This window comes from Engystomops pustulosus, chromosome 10 (assembly GCF_040894005.1).
Source record: "Engystomops pustulosus chromosome 10, aEngPut4.maternal, whole genome shotgun sequence".
Classification (NCBI taxonomy): domain Eukaryota; kingdom Metazoa; phylum Chordata; class Amphibia; order Anura; family Leptodactylidae; genus Engystomops; species Engystomops pustulosus.
Window position 1 is genome coordinate 80231444 of NC_092420.1, and position 16702 is coordinate 80248145.

Here is a 16702-nt window from a genome sequence, read left to right on the forward strand (position 1 = left end):
TACTTAGATATATCTTTCATGACCTGCAGCCAAACTTGTTGGTACTCACAAAAATGTAAACATAGCCCCATATAAACCCCACATCAAGTGATGGGTCACTTAAAGGGAATCGATCACCAGGGACCTCATTTTCACTAAAGTGAGGTTGCGAAAGCCAATTACAGCCGCATTACAAATCTGCCTTTGACTTTTCTAACCATTTGCTTTACAATATAATTGTGTGTTCTAACTTACTTTGCACCCTGAAAGAATCCTCAGTATAGTCCTTGGGGTTGGCTCTGTCCTACGTTTGGCAGACTAAGACCTTTAAGATTTATCTGCCAGTTCAGGTACTGACCATTCATTTGCTTGAAGGGGTTTCCCATTAATGACTCCCCTAACCATAGAAAAGGGGGACACATTCCTGGTCCCTAGGGGTCCGTCCACCCACCCCCCCCCCTGACCATGAAAATGATGTTTTTCATGTGTCCTATGTAATGGAGACATGACCCAGTATTCACACCACTGCTCAGTCACTGGGGGTCCCAGGGGTCAGACACTTACGGTATCCCCTGTTCATAGAATGGAGGTGGGTCCTAAAGGTCATTAGTTAAACAAAAGGGGGTAGGGAAAAAAATGGAAACCCCTTATGCAAAATCAATTTTTTTTAAGATAAATAAGAAACAAAATCTAAAATAATTGCTCCAGTGACACTGAAACGAGGAGAAAGTCAATTAAAGGCATACAGGCAGGAAGTGTGGGAATGTCACATGATGCGCAGAGGTCATGATTGATCTTGTTGTACAGTTAGTCAAGTATAAGGATCCAAGTGACTTTGGACCAGGTTGTGATGACTGGGTGAGGTCTTGTGGGGTGTTCTTACTATGCAAGACCAAAAGTGCTCCAAGGGAGGACAAATGATTGACCAGCAACACGGTCATGGCCTTCCAAGTGACAATTAGCCTGAAGGTCTACAAGGGAAAAGAAAAGTACTGGACAGCTTCAGCGGATTAGTGGGATCCATTTCTTGATGGATCTTACACACTATTAAGCAGCTGTATTTAAAGGGGGTTTTCAACCTCAAGTATTTATGACATATTAACATGTATAATATCATAAATGCCTGATAGTTGATGGTCCTAACTCTAGAGCCGCATCTATATGGTAGGCAGGTAAGAGTAGAGTTGACTGTGTGCAACACTCTCCATTGAAGCCTATGGAAGAGAACCTTAGGCCATCCAGGACTTTACCTATAGTTTGTAATGTTGACATGTCTAAGCATATGGCAAAAAGGTATTAAAAGCACTGTTCATTTACTTAATTGACTTGTAAAGAACAGTACAGACATAAGCCAATGTGCTCCATCAGATGACTAAGTGCTATGTATATACTGTTTCTATGGGTACTTTCACATTACGTTATTTTGTGTTTGCTTCTTTCACAATAGACTTCTAAGGAAGACCTCCTACAAGCTGATTTTGAAGGAGCGTTAAAGTTTTTTCGGGTCCAGCTGCCAAAACGTTACAGGGCTGAGGAGAATGCCCGGAGGCTGATGGAGCAAGCCTGTAACATCAAGGTAAAGGATCATGATCATCACTTTTGCTTTTTCTGCCGATTTGATACTTAGTTAGTTTTAAAGGGAATCCATCATGAGAAACCAGGAACAATTTCTCATAGATCCAGGTGACATGACTGTGGTAATTTGCTTATAGGTGTTATCCATGGCCTCCTTCCTAGTAAAATCAACTTTAAAAATTTTAATAGTGCTTGTGGCCATTACCAGAGCCCCTCCATGCACAGGCTGGTACACTGTGCAGGTGCAAGGCTCACCATCGCTACTTCCCACTGCCTGCTGTAATTTCACCGCAGCAGCACACAGTGGTAGGGGGGAGTGCTTCTGCACAGTGTAACAGCCTACGAAGCTACAGTGCGGAAGGGCACGGGAAACACCGCCCATAGCCCTTCTGGCATTGATTTTTAAAAAGGAAGGAGGCCATGGATAACAAATATAAAAAGATTACCACAGTCACGGTGCCTGGGTCTATGAGTTTATTATGATGGATTTTGATGCTAGGTTCTCTTTAGTTTTGGGCAATGTGAAATCCAATATGTAACTCCTTTCCTGGGCCTTAGCTCATATTATATTATAGCACAATGCTTGTCCTTACTACTACAGAGGGAGAGTCTGGGTTATTCTTTGGGACCATTGTTATAGCTGCAGAAGGAATAAGTCGTCGTCTCCTGTGAAAATCAGATTTGATCTCTGAGCTGTTGACATGGTGCAGATATGAAGCCAAAATCACATATGGGGGAGATGAGAAGTACTTGTTGTCAAAACCTGCCAGGTAAGTATTTGCTGGTGGATTTGAATCCCAGATTCATCACTTGCCCGCTGCGGCTGTGATCCAAAATTAACTCCTTCTTTTGGATTTGCCTCAAATAAAAACAATGAACAACCAAATAACATCCTATAAATAATTTGTAATTCTTCAATCACATTTGTTTACCCAAATTATTGAAATAAATTGTAAAATAAAAATCATACCATGAGTGCGGCCAGACCATGAATCGGTCCTCGAGAAGCCACGGAGTCGCGTACTCAAGAAGCCGCGGAGTCCATGTAGGAGGAGATGTTGGCAGCCGTACAAATGGCAATTTTCTGCTTAGAAACAAGCAATCATCTTCAGAAACCTGGGAATTGGTGACATCGGCAAAAATCACAGCAGAAATCTGCAGCTCAGAAAGGAGCGCAAATAACAGAGTGATTGCACATGATGTTAAGAAAACCTTCAATAGCTGCCTTAATCTGCAATAATAATTGGAACCAACGTATGTCTCCCAAATTCTTAATAAATTCAGAACATGGGGTTTGGCGCCAATGCCCCATCTATTATCCGGCTGTTCTCTTTGTATGTTAAAGAAGCCTGCACATGTAATGCAGTGTAGTATATTCTGGATCCCTTCTTGGATGTTGGAAAGCGTGTAATACCTTGTTACACCACTGGATGTGCTGCAGCAGGATTGAATACTCGCTGCTGTGGTCCCCACACAGATTATAGCTACTCACCGCTGGTTATTATTTGTCAGTGTTCTTATCATAGCAATTTATTAGTAATAATCAAAACATTTGTAGCAGTCATGTACTGTGCAAAAAGCAGAGCTTCACCAGAGGTTACAGGGGGAAGAGAGGTCCGTCTATAAGTCAGGTTTTGTAGCAACCGGATCGAGGATATCAAGCTGATGGGTGAGGGTCCGCTAGCTGGAAGCTCCACTGATGATAACGGGACCCCCATAAAGTGGTTCCGTTCTCACTAATGGGTAGAGCAGCAGGATGAACATGATTCAATTCTATGGGAGAGGACTGGTATTACCAAGCCCTGTGCTCAGCAATCTCTGACTACTCCCTGGTCCTTGGATCAGCTTTTTATCCTGTTGATAGCGAGTAATTTATTATGTTGGTACAAACCTTTAGGGGGCAGTCACACGTGGCGTTTAACGCTTCAAAACGCAACAGCTGACGAGAGTTGATGATAACATTTCGGTTTAAGCAACTGTTAATGCGGCATTAACACACACGTTAACACATGCGTTAACACCGTGTTAACCCCTTCATGACGTAGCCTGAAAAGGAAATCAAACATTTGAAAAAAAAAAAAAACAATAAATACTTACCTCCGCTTTTATTCATCTTGATCCTAGCACCTTACCATCAATAGTTTTGACACGCGGGTATCGCCTAGGAAAAAACCGTATAATTAGCAGCCAGTAGTGTGGGGTCAAGATGTCCGGCACTGCGGGCTGCTAATTATGCACAACAGCTAATTCAATGAATTAGCTGTGACTGGAGTTTTCCTTAAAGTTATGGACTGCCTGTATGTACATATGGAAATAAACCGAGGCTTTGTCTACCTTCATGGTTTTTGTGAACATATTGTACGTGTCCTTGGAACGCCCAGTACAAGAAGCGGAGGAAATCCAAGCACTGATGCAAAATGCACAGTGAGTTCTGGCTGCAGATATGAGGTTCGCTATGAAGTGCTTCCACGGAACAAAGGCACAGGATGAACTGTGACTTCTCCTCGCTTTGCCTGGAAGCCTCGTGTTCTTCTGTGTTCTGCTGATATCTGCTTTTCATTTTGCCCATCAGATAAAATCCATTCTGAATGACAGTGAGGGCGTCAGCTTGTGTTCAGCATCGCTCCGGTATAGCGTGTACATAGCAGGACTCTAAAGGGGTCTCCACCAAATACACACAGGATAAGAGTCTGATCCCAACAATGAAAAGACACTGTACCCCAATCGCCCCATATGAATAGGGCAGCAAGTTACTTCTATAGGAGTGTTAGAGAACACCGCCCGGAAAGTCCTAGAGAAGTGGTGGTGTTACATGAGCATCACAGGGGGTCTGAATAATAAAGAGATGATTAGTGGGGGAAGCACTTTAATATACAATTATCACATATGCATAAGAATTGTACAGAACTGTGAGGTAAAATAACATCCCGGTGCCTCAGTTTCACTCCAACAATGAAACAGTTAGGTATGGTACGATAAGTAGGTAAGTAGGGAGAAAAAGAAATCTCATAATGGCCTTATGTACCTGAGCTCCAAAATTCTAGCATCAGCCATTTTCCATTGCAACACTTTGATCTTAAAGGAAATCTAACACTAGGATGAAGGATTGTAAACCAAGCACACTGACATACTGGTATGTGGCCCCTCTGGCAGGTTCTGTTCTTCTTTAGGCTTCTTATACCATTGTTTTTAAGAAAAAAATATTAAATATTATGCAAAGGAGTCTGAGGGGCTCCAGCCTCCATTACCACCTATGAGGCCTGGTGCCCCCAGACTCATTTGCATAATTTGAAAACTTAAAAAAAAAAAAACAGGACATAAGAAGCTTAAAGAAGAGCAGATCCTGTCAGAGGGGGCACACACCAGTATGTCAGTGTACTTGGTTTACAATCCTTCATCCTGGTGGTAGATGTCTTTTAAAGGAAATTTCTGTGTAGTGAAAAAAACAAGCTATTACCTCCAATTGCTGTCCAGATTGATCACAGAAAAAACTCCAGTGTCTTCTTCAAGTTACAAGTGGAACACAGACAAGTTTCCAATCTGCCCAAACTTCTCAGGTATTATGTCCTGTTCACACTGATCTGGATCGCGGCAACGAACCTTCTCTGTATCAGCAGGATCTCCAAGATTTTAAAACAGGACAAAGCAAGACAGATTTATGGCATAGATCTTACTTTTAAAAGTATAAACATCGCTTTTCATTTAAAAACTTGAGCTAAAGAAGCATATGCCTTTTTGGCTCAAGTTTTTGTAAGTGAAAAGCGCTGTTTTACTATCACAACTTGTGAGTATAATAAAAAGAATTTTATACGTTTAAAAGTACGATCTATGCCATGAATCTGTCTTTCTTTATCTTGTTTTAAAATCTTGGAGATCCTGCTGTTCTCGTTGCCGCGATCCCGATCAGTGTGAACAGGACACGAAAGAAATTATACGGGAGAAGTTTGGGCAGATTGGAAACTTGTCCGCGTTCCATTTGCAATGTAAAGAAGACATTCTGTTTTTTTTCTGTGATCAATCAGGACAGCAGTTGCAGGTAGTAGCTTGTTTTTTTTTTTTGCATTACACTGGCTTTTAGGCTACATTCACACGGCCATATGGGGGACGTATATACGGCAATGGGCTCATGGCGCCGTACGGGATTGATGTGGTGCAGCACACATTCGGCCCCATTCCGTAGCCAGGAGAAAGATAGGATATGTCCTATCTTTCCCCATAATACGGCGCTGTACACTGTACATTGCTATGGAGAGGGGTAAGCGGCACTCATCCCCACCTCCTCTCCCGGGTGCCGACGTGTGCCCGCCATGCTACGGTACGGCGGGCACACGTTCGTGTGAATGTAGCCTTAAGGTATTTCCTCTGCACTTACACCTGTGCCGTAGCTCCCTCACTAGGACTGGAACTGCAACTATACAAAATTTTAGATATAATTTAAAGGAAATGTGTTGCCAATTTTCTTTTTTACTCAGAAAATATAGCAAAATGTATCAGCCTTTTATGCTATAAAAGTTGCTGTAAATGTGTATTACATTCTAGGTGTTTATATATTTATTAGATATTTTTTTGACCTTATTGAAAAGTTTGGCAAAGAAGTTGTACAATATAACATGTAAATTTCATCAGGTTTTAAAAGGAAGAAAAGTTTGTCTAACATGTCTATCAGGTAGCAAGGACATTCTTATCTTTTGAGGGAGAGGGGTAATACATATGTAAATTATTTTTGCACTTCAAAAAAAGAAAGCACAAAAACTAAAAAATCCTGTCCTTTTGCACCAGTAGTTTCAGTTTCCCCACCTTGAAACTTATTGAGGTAGAGAATGAAATGTCTAGCGGATTACCATTGTCTCAGCATCCTTAAGGGGCGACAGACAATATACCATTTCCCAGACATCCCCCTAGGGGGCAGAGTTCTACAGTCTGATTTATATAGAAACCAGACACAATAAGGCTGGAGGTTCTGAAGGAAAGGTGATCGGATCATTGCAGCCACAAGGGTTAACATTCACCTGTAAAATAGAACTAATTATATTTTTTATCTAACTTATATCTGTGATACTGTGTTATGTAAGCGCTCCGGAAGATTTCAATATCAAAGAAAAAATGTAAATCTAAAAAAAAAAATTCTTTCATGTCTCTTCTTATGAAGATCGCTGCAATTTTAACTCATTTGCATCTCCAAAGGCAGTTTGTATAGTACAGTGTATGGGAAATATTCATGTGCATGTACTTTTCTCTCCTTCTCTGTATGCTCTGGTAAGTAGAGGACTCTCAGCCCCGCTTCCTCCTTTGTCCGCCTGCACACCTGGACCATTTTATTCTCAATCTTTTTTGATTGAAGGGGCATCAACAATGAGCATCAAAAATGAACATTAGAGAATTGAGAACTAAGAAACGACAGAATGATGCAAAATTATAGAGCCGGTCTACTCTTGGGTCTAGATTTTGCTGTATTGTAGATAGTAGCTGGGTATCTGGTGGATGCCGCCTAAGGTCTCAATATATATTGGTAAAGCTAGTGTTCCCGGGTTTATATCCAAACACCTCATAGGCACATATATTTCTGTAAATTTTTTGTAAAATTATTTACAGCTCAATCAGCAGTTGTTTATAATATAGGCAGTGTGCCAGCCCGAAGACCAAGCCTAGGGGGCCCATGGCCACCCAAACCACCCACCAAATTTTATGCTGAGAAGGACCTTCACCCATAAAATCTTTTGTACATCTGTTCCTGCTCTCAATACACTTGTACACAAGAGCCATTTCAGGACCTTTGAAGGTCCTCCAAAGGTCCTGAAACTGCAGATTGAAAGCAGCAGAAGGGAGATATCCTCCATTCCCCAAGAAGCTGATTCTAATACTATATGCAGGAAGTGACTTGTAGGGGCAATAAAATTTATACAGCCCAGGACCCAACACATCCAAGTTATAAGAGATCCATTACAGGTGGCCCCCTACTTAAGGACACCCGACTTACAGACAACCCATAGTTACAGACAGACCCCTCTGACCTCTGGTGAAGCTTTCTGGATGCTATTACTTTAGTCCCAGACTGCAATGATCAGCTGTAAGGTGTCTGTAGTAAAGCTTTATTGATAATCCTTGGTCCCATTACGGCAAAAAATGTTTAAACTCCAATTGTCATTGGGGCCAAAATTTATTTTGTCTGGATCTACAATTATAAAATATACAGTTTCGACTTACATACAAATTCAACTTAAGAACAAACCTCCGGACCCTATCTTGTATGTAACCCGGGGACTGCCTGTACATATCATTATTGTTAACTTCAAATCTGAATTTTTTTTTAAAATACATGCAAAGTTTTACGAGTCACAGACACATAAAAGTAGTTGGCCATTTTTCCTTGCTGTGGACCTAAATCCACACAAGTTTTACAGAAACCCAAATCACGTTAAGAAGTTGATTTGATGGGAAAATATACCCCGAAATTCTCACCAAATTAAAAACGTGTGAACAGGGCACAAGGCTAGGTTAACACTTGGTGTTAACATTCTGCAGGGAAATCTATTGTTAAGGCAACATTCACACAATGTATGCCCGCCGTACTACGTGCTGGTGCCGGGAAGAGGAGGAAAGATAGTAAAAGTAATATATAGGTCACGGCTCCGTATTTCAGGGAAAGATCGGACATGCTCTGTCTTTCTCCCGGCTACGGAAAGGTACGGTGCTGCATGTGTGCTGCACCCTACCACTCCCGTACAGCGCCGTGCGCCCATTGACGTGTGAATGTAGCCTAATTCTGTATTTTTACAATACTATAGATGTAATGAGATGGCAAAATCCTTGGCATATAGAGAATCAGAACTGATCTCATGTGCCCTACAATCCAGTGCCCACACTCTCACTATTTACCCAGTCTTGGTTGGGAAAATTGGCGTAGCATATTATGGGTCCTGTCGCTGAAATAGTGATTCCTGGAATATGGCAAGTAACCAGCAACAGCACCAATGCTGAATCCCAGAGAAAGTGTATCGTATTCTATCTATAATATATATTCAGGTTTACTTAGACAACCCCTTAATGCAGAAATTGAGTTTGGAGAAATCTTCACCAAGTAAAATCTGTGGTCAGTGCTACACAACAACTGACAGTTGTCCCTAAAGTTTGATACATGCGATCCATAGTATTCCGAATGGAACAAAACTTCCAGTCAATTCATAGAAGCTGTGATACTAAAGGAACATGTGCCATATTCATGTGACCACTATCTCTATGGGTATATTACTGAAACAATTGATTGTGATGTGACCAATCTGTACATTGTCCCTGGTTGTTACTGATGTAAAACCATATTTGTAGCTTTTAATCCATCACTACTACAAAAGAGACGAGATTGTACAAATTTGCCTTAATAAATCACAACATCTTGTTTCTGAGCTACTGGCCGTGTATGACGCAAATTTTAAGGCCTTTGGCATACAACTGTGAGCGCAGGCTGGAATTCACGTGCCGACGACAGCGCAGATAATGGGACTCCATACACCACAATGATATATGATATAAAGAGTCCCTTCTTGCCTGCCAAACAGCAGCACTGAATGGTTGTCATGATGTCAGTTCAATGCTGCTGGTTTGCAGAAAAGAAGGGACTCCTTACATCACTGTGATGCTTGGAGTCCCATCCTATCCACTGTGGTCATACTAGGAAATCCATTTACTACAGGCCTGTGATTCACTATCTACTTACCAGAATACTCAGGAGAATCATCAAGTGGTAGAATTAAAGTAAAAGAAGACAATACAAGTAAAAGTTCTTTTTCATAGATCCCCATAATTAGCATTTTTAGGTTTGCATTGTGCTTCCTGCGCGAAAAACGCAGAAAAAATGCATATGCCCCCTAAGCAATAAAAGCCATGATGTCAGTAATAGCAGATGACGGCTACAGCCGGTGAGTGACTACAGAGGTGACGTGGTGCCTGTCTGTATACAGAGAGGAAATAAGTGGTCAGGCTAGGTTTATGCATGTGGTCAGAACCCCCACCAACGCATTGCGGGAAGGGTCTGCAAAAACAGAGCGTAGACTATAATTTTGACGTATTAATGGTAAAATCACACAAACTATTAACATTATTGTTATTGCAGTGTTATCTGTGCATCCAAAGAAAGTTGTATGTTGGTTTTCATTTGCAACAACATGCAAAGCCAGACCTAAAGGGCCTGGGCCATGATTTGTGTCATTCAAAGCTACAGACAGTGTTTGGATGCATCCCTGGAGAAAGGTTTCTTCATAACTTAGTGTATATTGTGAGAAGCTGCTGAAATATGGATTTATAGTCCAGTATTATAGGGTTGTCAAATTGACAGGTGGCGGGGCGGGTGGGTTGGTGTCCTCACACTGCTGTACTCTTAGCTCTCTACATTTAAACGTTTCATAGTATTGCTATAGTCTTCAACCAGCAGTCCACATCTTTTACACGGAGGGAAGGGGGAGAACTAAGAGCACAGCAGTGTGAGAAGCTACAATCCTTGGATAAATATTTCATTTTTTATGTCTCCAGTTGTGTAAGGTGAAAATACAAGAGAAATGTGAAATAAATCCTTAGACTTGTGCAGTTCAGAAGTGTCATTACATAGAAAAATTATTAAATACTTATAGATTTTTTTTTTTTTTAAACATAAAACATTTTGCATTCATCCTTTTTTCATATCTTTATTCATATATTCAATACACATCATATTTCTTGGAGCTTCACTTAAAAAAAAAAAAAAAAAGCCAAAACCTTGAAACCCTCATTCTGGTCTATTCCCACCAGAAGACTACAAAGCGGCCATACACTACTATCATCTGACTATAGCAAGGTTTGACATCTGACAGATCACACCCCCCCTCCTCCCCTTCCTTTCCTTTTTTCTGTGCGCTGCGGCTTTAAGGAAATGGTGATCAGTATCACTACATGCGTCTCTCCCCTCCCCCAGCCCTGGTCACAGAATGCCATTTTTTTTTTTTTTTGCTATCATTAACGGAGCCAAATGCTTTATAATACGCTGCCGGTGCTGCTTGTTTGTGAGGACCGTGTCCCCGGCTGCCTGTTGCTTGGCATCACCCTCTCAGACCAAGGGGAATAGCAGGAGGCGGCATCTTCTGCAACAGGTGCCAGGCTACATCTTCTGGATATCCAGTCCCGGCACCGGGAACATCTTTCTGGAAGCTCCGTGACGGGAATTTTTCCCATTCTCCTGGCCCTGCCGGCAGTGACAGCTCCTCATGTCTTGTGGGAGGGAGCAGCCTCTCCCAATGAGATAAGGACAGCAGACAGGTGCTCGCTGCTCTCGTTATATCCTGGTTACACCACACATCTCTGCCACCAAATAATCAGGACGTTGTCTTGTCAAGGGCGAGGCGGCAGCTCCAGCTGGAGACCGGCACCCAACCGGTTAACTCTCTAATCTCCAGGATGTCATCCAATATTTCCTTTCCAACCTATTAGATGCCTCCGTGTTATCGGGATGGCAACAGAATATATCCCTGTTCTCCGTCTGCACAAACTATGGAGATTTCCTCCGCCACTGCCGCCGCTCTACGTTCTTTTCCTGGCTGCTGTTTTAGCAGCCCATTGATATGCAAACGATCATCATGCCTCCGTGCAAATATTGGACCTGAGCTCCAGGAAAGAGACTCCACAAGAAAGATGAACGTGCAGAGAAAGAGAAAATGTCATCCTGTTTGTGCTGCAAACTAAGGAAACCTACCGTTTTTTTCCCGTGTAAGAATTGTGTGGCTTTTGAGGACCTCTGTGAATGTTGACGCCCACCTTCTACTCCGAGAAGCCTTGTCAATGGTCAGCCATTAACTTTTTGGACCAGCAACCAAATACATATCCAATAAATTTCATTTTTTTTTAATTATTATTTATTGGTGAACTTTTTGAAAACTTCTGAATGTCTGATGTTAGATCGCGTCAGCGACGACCTGATGATTGTGAGGTGATACTCCGTTACTATCCTGGTGCTATATTGCAGAGGTTGCACAGTCGGCTATGTTTCAGTTGTAACCCGGTTTTCCTTAGAACAAAAATTGCTGCGCAAAGAACAAGCTGATGTAGCAATCCCCGGACATTTTTTGAATATTTTCACGGTCCTAAGCTCCCTCCTTCACTAATACTCCTCAGCATTGAAGAATATTCCTGCTTGGTGTTGCCCTTTTGTGTGTTAGTTACCGGAATGACTCCTTAAGGCACGAGTATGACTGACTTCTACCCAGTCTCTAAGATATTGAGATGCGAAATGACTGAGAACCTGAAACTGAGAACACTCAAGCAATAAAGGGTCTGTGGGACAATACATGGTCAGTGAATAGGATCCAGGTAATATTGTCTCCTCCCAGAAACCCACCTGCTTATTGACTACTGAAGTGAAACTCCGCTCTGCTCAAAGTTGAATTTTGTTGGACCAGACTCCTCCCCTACGGTGTGTCTTATAAAGCCAGGTTGTGGAGAGGGGGGTGTTATTATTGTGACCCTCATTCACAAGAAGGTTAGATCTCCTTGCAAGTGGTCTAAGACCCCCCTTAACAGGACCTGTCAAGATGATGGAAGAAATCTCTATCTCCATGGCTTATGATGCCCACATCTTCAGCCAGCTCTCCGATGAGGACATCTTGGCCCAGCTGGTGGAGATCAGTAAGCCTAAACCTGTGGTAAGTTGGACTGTCTTGGGTAAATTTTTTTCAATATTTGGGATGTTTAAGTGTGCTGTTTTTTAATTAACTTGGAATTTGCAATAACTTGTATTTGCATATTCACTTGTATATGAGTGAAAGGGTTAAAATTGGGTAGTTCTTGGAAAGCTAGTGTTCTATGGTATCAGCCACTCAGCTGTAGCTGTTCTTCAGTAGGATGAGGAGAAAGGGCATCTGTTGTATGTAGATTACAGCGATACATTAAGGATTTTAATCCTGGAGGCAATGAAAGGCCAAATCTGAAAAGCAGATATGGTCCAAAAATAAGGTCAGGTGATGTATGCAATGTATAGTATGACAGAGAGAGAAAATCTGATGTGATGTTTTGGGTTTATATGGTTTGGATCAGGATTTCTAGGTAAACCCAGAGTAAATTCATTCAGGACTCCTAGGAGAAACGGTGAGAGTCCTGATCACTCCGCCCATACACAGTGATTGACAGTGAGGGTGCTAATTACTCCGCCCACATACATTGCTTGACAACACATCCAGTGTGTGGACAGAGCAGGTCTTTAACTGTCTCTCCTTGGAGTCCTCTTAGGATTTACTCTGCTTTTACTGCAAATTACTTTTCCAAGTAATATAAACTTATATATCGCAGATCTCAAAACACCTCCCGACTTTTCACTTTTAAGGGACTTGTCTTAACAGCACCACATTTGTCCAGTGGCAGGGTCTGGTACTGCAACTCATTCACTTTTAATGGTGCTCAGCTGCAGTACCGGTTATAACCTGTGGAAAGCCATGGTGCATTGTTTGGGGAAAAGGAATCCCTTTAGTTTATTCCTGGATAACCCCTTTAAATAATATCAGAAACACTTATTTAAAAAAAATAGTTTAATATTTGTGTAGATTGCTTCATAAACATAACGTGTGCATAATCCTTTTATTTTACATTGGGGGTCTATTTCAATCTGATCCCCCGCCCCCGGTGGCACCTGCTGGGTAAGCATTATATGACTGGATCTAAGTCTTTCTAACTTTCAGGTATATAAATATTTCTACCTCTCCTGAAAGTAATGACCATATTTTAAGTTTTTCAAATATTAATAGGGTTTCTGCTTATCCCATATGTTTGCCCATTGGGAGCCCCAGTAATGATGTCTATAGGGCCCCCCTCCCTCTCTGTGAATGGATCATTAAATACAATGCATGACTACTCTTTAGATGGGACCAGTGAAGTGCTGCACTACCTTTCCATTCAGACAGCGGAGTTGCTCGGGGTACCTCCATGGGATGTGGGGTTCCCACATTTGTCCTGGGGAAAGGATAAAAGTGTTAAAGGAAAACCCCTTTAAGGTGCAGAGGTTGGATGGTTTTACTGTGAAGATCTGGTTTTGTGCTTTTGTTTCCATGTTTGTGCACTTTTTGTATTGAAGAATCGTCTCACAGGATGATTTTTTAGTTTATCAGATTATTTGCCCGTTATAAGATAAGAAAACTCGCTCCCTGCCATATATATAACCCATCTGTTCATGTTAAGGGTAGAATGTTTGACCGGTAAAACTGGCCTGTGTGAATACTGTATTAGCGATCTTTAGATATCAGATGTAGATGGCATCCAGTCCCACCAGAATCCCCACCTGCTATGTTTATTAGTATTTCCCCTCTGTCTGTGTTGGGTCTGAAGCGAGTTCTTATGAATTTGTGGGGTAAATTGATGCCTCCTCTTACTCCTCATAGGCTGAGCTCAGACTGTTTACTTTTACTTGTGGTTTTTGTAATAACTACAATTGTTGTTCACAAAACCTCAAGATACACAAGCGGCTTATGACAAGGTTGCCAGGTGTATAACTTTTACGGTTTTGTAACCCAGATCAGATAATCCAGAATGTTGCATAATAAGTTATCCAGGCTTTAGTTTTATCTAGAAAAATTACTATTACTACATATTCTGATATTAAAGGGGTTGTGTGGAGGTTAGAGAAGAGCTGAGTTGCAATACCATGCACTTCCCATGGTCAGATGGTTTTTGGAAGAAAGTAGACCTGTTTTTCAACCTCCAGGTAAACAGCCAAAATCTGAGGAGCAACCTAAAGATGCTGTCAAACAGAGCGTTCCTGGACCGTTTTTAAACGTACCGAAAATGCATGCGTCTTTGAATGTTTACCATGCGTTTGGCTGGTTTTAATCTGTTTCACAGCTGCCTACACCACCACAGAAATAGAAGAAGTCGTACACACTGAAGCGAATAGTCTGTCTGCCTAAATAAATGAGGGTGCATATCTTCAGGCCACAGTCACACGGTGCATTTGAGTTCCATTTAGAAACACAATTCAAGCACTTTGTGTAGGAGCTTCTGCCCATCTTGGATACGTTCAGACGTAAACGCTTGCAATAGGGGATGAACAACACATGTTTTGCTGGTAAACAATGCTTGTGTCTAAATGTATATGCATTTGGGGCAAGCTCCTCCCCATTGGGGCTTGAATTGCGCTTCTAACGGTGCAGTCACAAGGTGTGCACTGAAAACACATGCGTTTTTGTATATTTATCATGCGTTTAGCTGGTCCATTTCAAAACTGCTTAGGCTGTGGTCACACGTGGCGTTTTGAACCCGTTTTTGGCTCCTTTTTTAAGCAGTCTGTTAAAAAAACGCATGTGTTTTTTGACAGACTGCTTAAAAACGGACCAAAAATGGGTTCAAAACACCATGTGTGCCATCACCCTAAGGCCGGTGCCACATGCACCGCTTTATCTGCGTTTGAAAACGCAAACGCAGACAAAGCCGCGCCCACCGCCTGCGATCGGGAATGAGCCGCCGGTGTTTTGCGTTAATTTAATGCAAAACACCGGCGGTTCGTTCCCGTTTGAAAACGCAAACGCAGACAAAGCAGTGTTTTGGCATCGGCCTAACACTTCCAGAAATGAAGAAAAACATATCCAAACCAGCCAAACACATGGTAAACATACAAAATGCATGCGTTTTCAGTGCGTTTAAGAACAGTCCAAGAACGCACCGTGTGACGGCACCCTAAACATGGCTTCAAAAGTGTCTGTGAAAATTTTAACATAGAATTGTTTATACGGCTGTGAACATGTTACTATATATTTAGCTTTCGTTTTCATGTACTCGTCAGAGCGGAATATGATTGTGAGATAATATTTATCGTGGGGAAGGTTTGGTACCATACATTTCCTGTCAGTTGCAACCAGAAAGACAGGAATGAGATAATTGCAACCTTAAAAGAGTGTTTCCCATTTAATAAGAAATATAGAAATAAAGAGATACTTTGGTTTAGTTTATACTTTTTAGCACCTATTCACACATCCATTTCTTTCTGTGTATGCTATCCATGATTTTAATTGATAGCGTACTGGCCCCCTATTTTCTATGTATCATTTTGAATTTATTTTTTTTTTTTTTTTTCAACAGATCCGTTTTCTGTTGAAAGAATTTTAGAGTCTGCAATTTTATTTTTTCACATTTGCGGATCATAGACGACAATAAAGGTCACAGGGGAGATTTATCAGAAGTGTCAGAAAGCAAAGCTGTTGTAGTTGCTCATGGCAACCATTTAGAGCTCAGCTTTCATTTTATAAACTGCTGTGAGAAAATGAAAGCTGAGCTCTGATTGGTTGCTATGAGCAGCTAGACCACAACAATCCATTTGTAAACAATGGAACGTAAAAAAAAAAATTGATGCGGATATTAAAGTATATTATATAAAATATATTAGTATGAGCGACGACTAGAAATGGGAAAAACAGAACCATTTATTAAATTAATAGGTAAAGGTTTTGTACAGATGAATTTGGGAACTTTTACTTTTGTGTATTGTAATTTCTAGTCACATATTGCAGTGAACGTTCTGGTCACGGAGATGAGTGAACCCGATCTGTTGTATTGTTTGTGTCTAACACAATCTAAGGAAACGCCGTTGTCTCCGTTGAACACAGGAAACCTACGATACGTCAGTCATAAAACCCATTAGGGAACAAAAAAAAAACAACCTCACAAGCAAATCTGTAGCATCTGACTTTCCTACACATGACCGGATATTCATGCAGTCCTGGAAATGTTTTCTGAGCTTTTCACCTCAGAGCAAAAAAAAATAAAATCTCTAGTGTAATTGTGAAATAGTCACAGGTTACAAAGGGTTAACCTGCAGAGAAATATTCCGAGCATTCCTGAATTCCTGAGCTCATCCCCTGGGTGTAGTCGAAGGGTTAACCAGTGCTTTTGTTAATTAATCTTCTGCCAGTCCATTACCATAAGCTGACAGTGAAACCTGTGTAGGACGCCCCCTGTTGGGCTGCAGTCACCTGGTTTCAGTAATTACAAGATGAAGTTTACAGAAAGGGACTGGAAGGTTAATTTTGGGTGGGTGGGCAGCAGACACTCAGGATATTCCTGTGGGGTTAGTATAACCTGCTCCACTGACTTCTCAAAATCAACACGTATATGTACACGGATACGGAGAGGTCCTGTTGCTACAGTATAC

At 41.5% G+C, this 16702-nt stretch overlaps 1 protein-coding gene across 5 annotated transcripts in view; it reads left to right on the forward strand.

The window, feature by feature from the left end:
• The window catches only part of RABGAP1L (RAB GTPase activating protein 1 like), a 199426-nt gene that overhangs the window by 162977 nt on the left and 19747 nt on the right, over positions 1-16702 (forward strand). For 3 of the 5 annotated variants that reach the window (XM_072128764.1, XM_072128763.1, XM_072128765.1), the window contains one exon: positions 1427-1555. In XM_072128764.1, the coding sequence (XP_071984865.1) occupies positions 1427-1555 (129 nt within the window). Of the gene's footprint in view, positions 1-1426; positions 1556-10512; positions 12216-16702 lie in introns of those variants that run through there. The other 2 variants (XM_072128767.1, XM_072128766.1) reach the window with 2 other exon arrangements.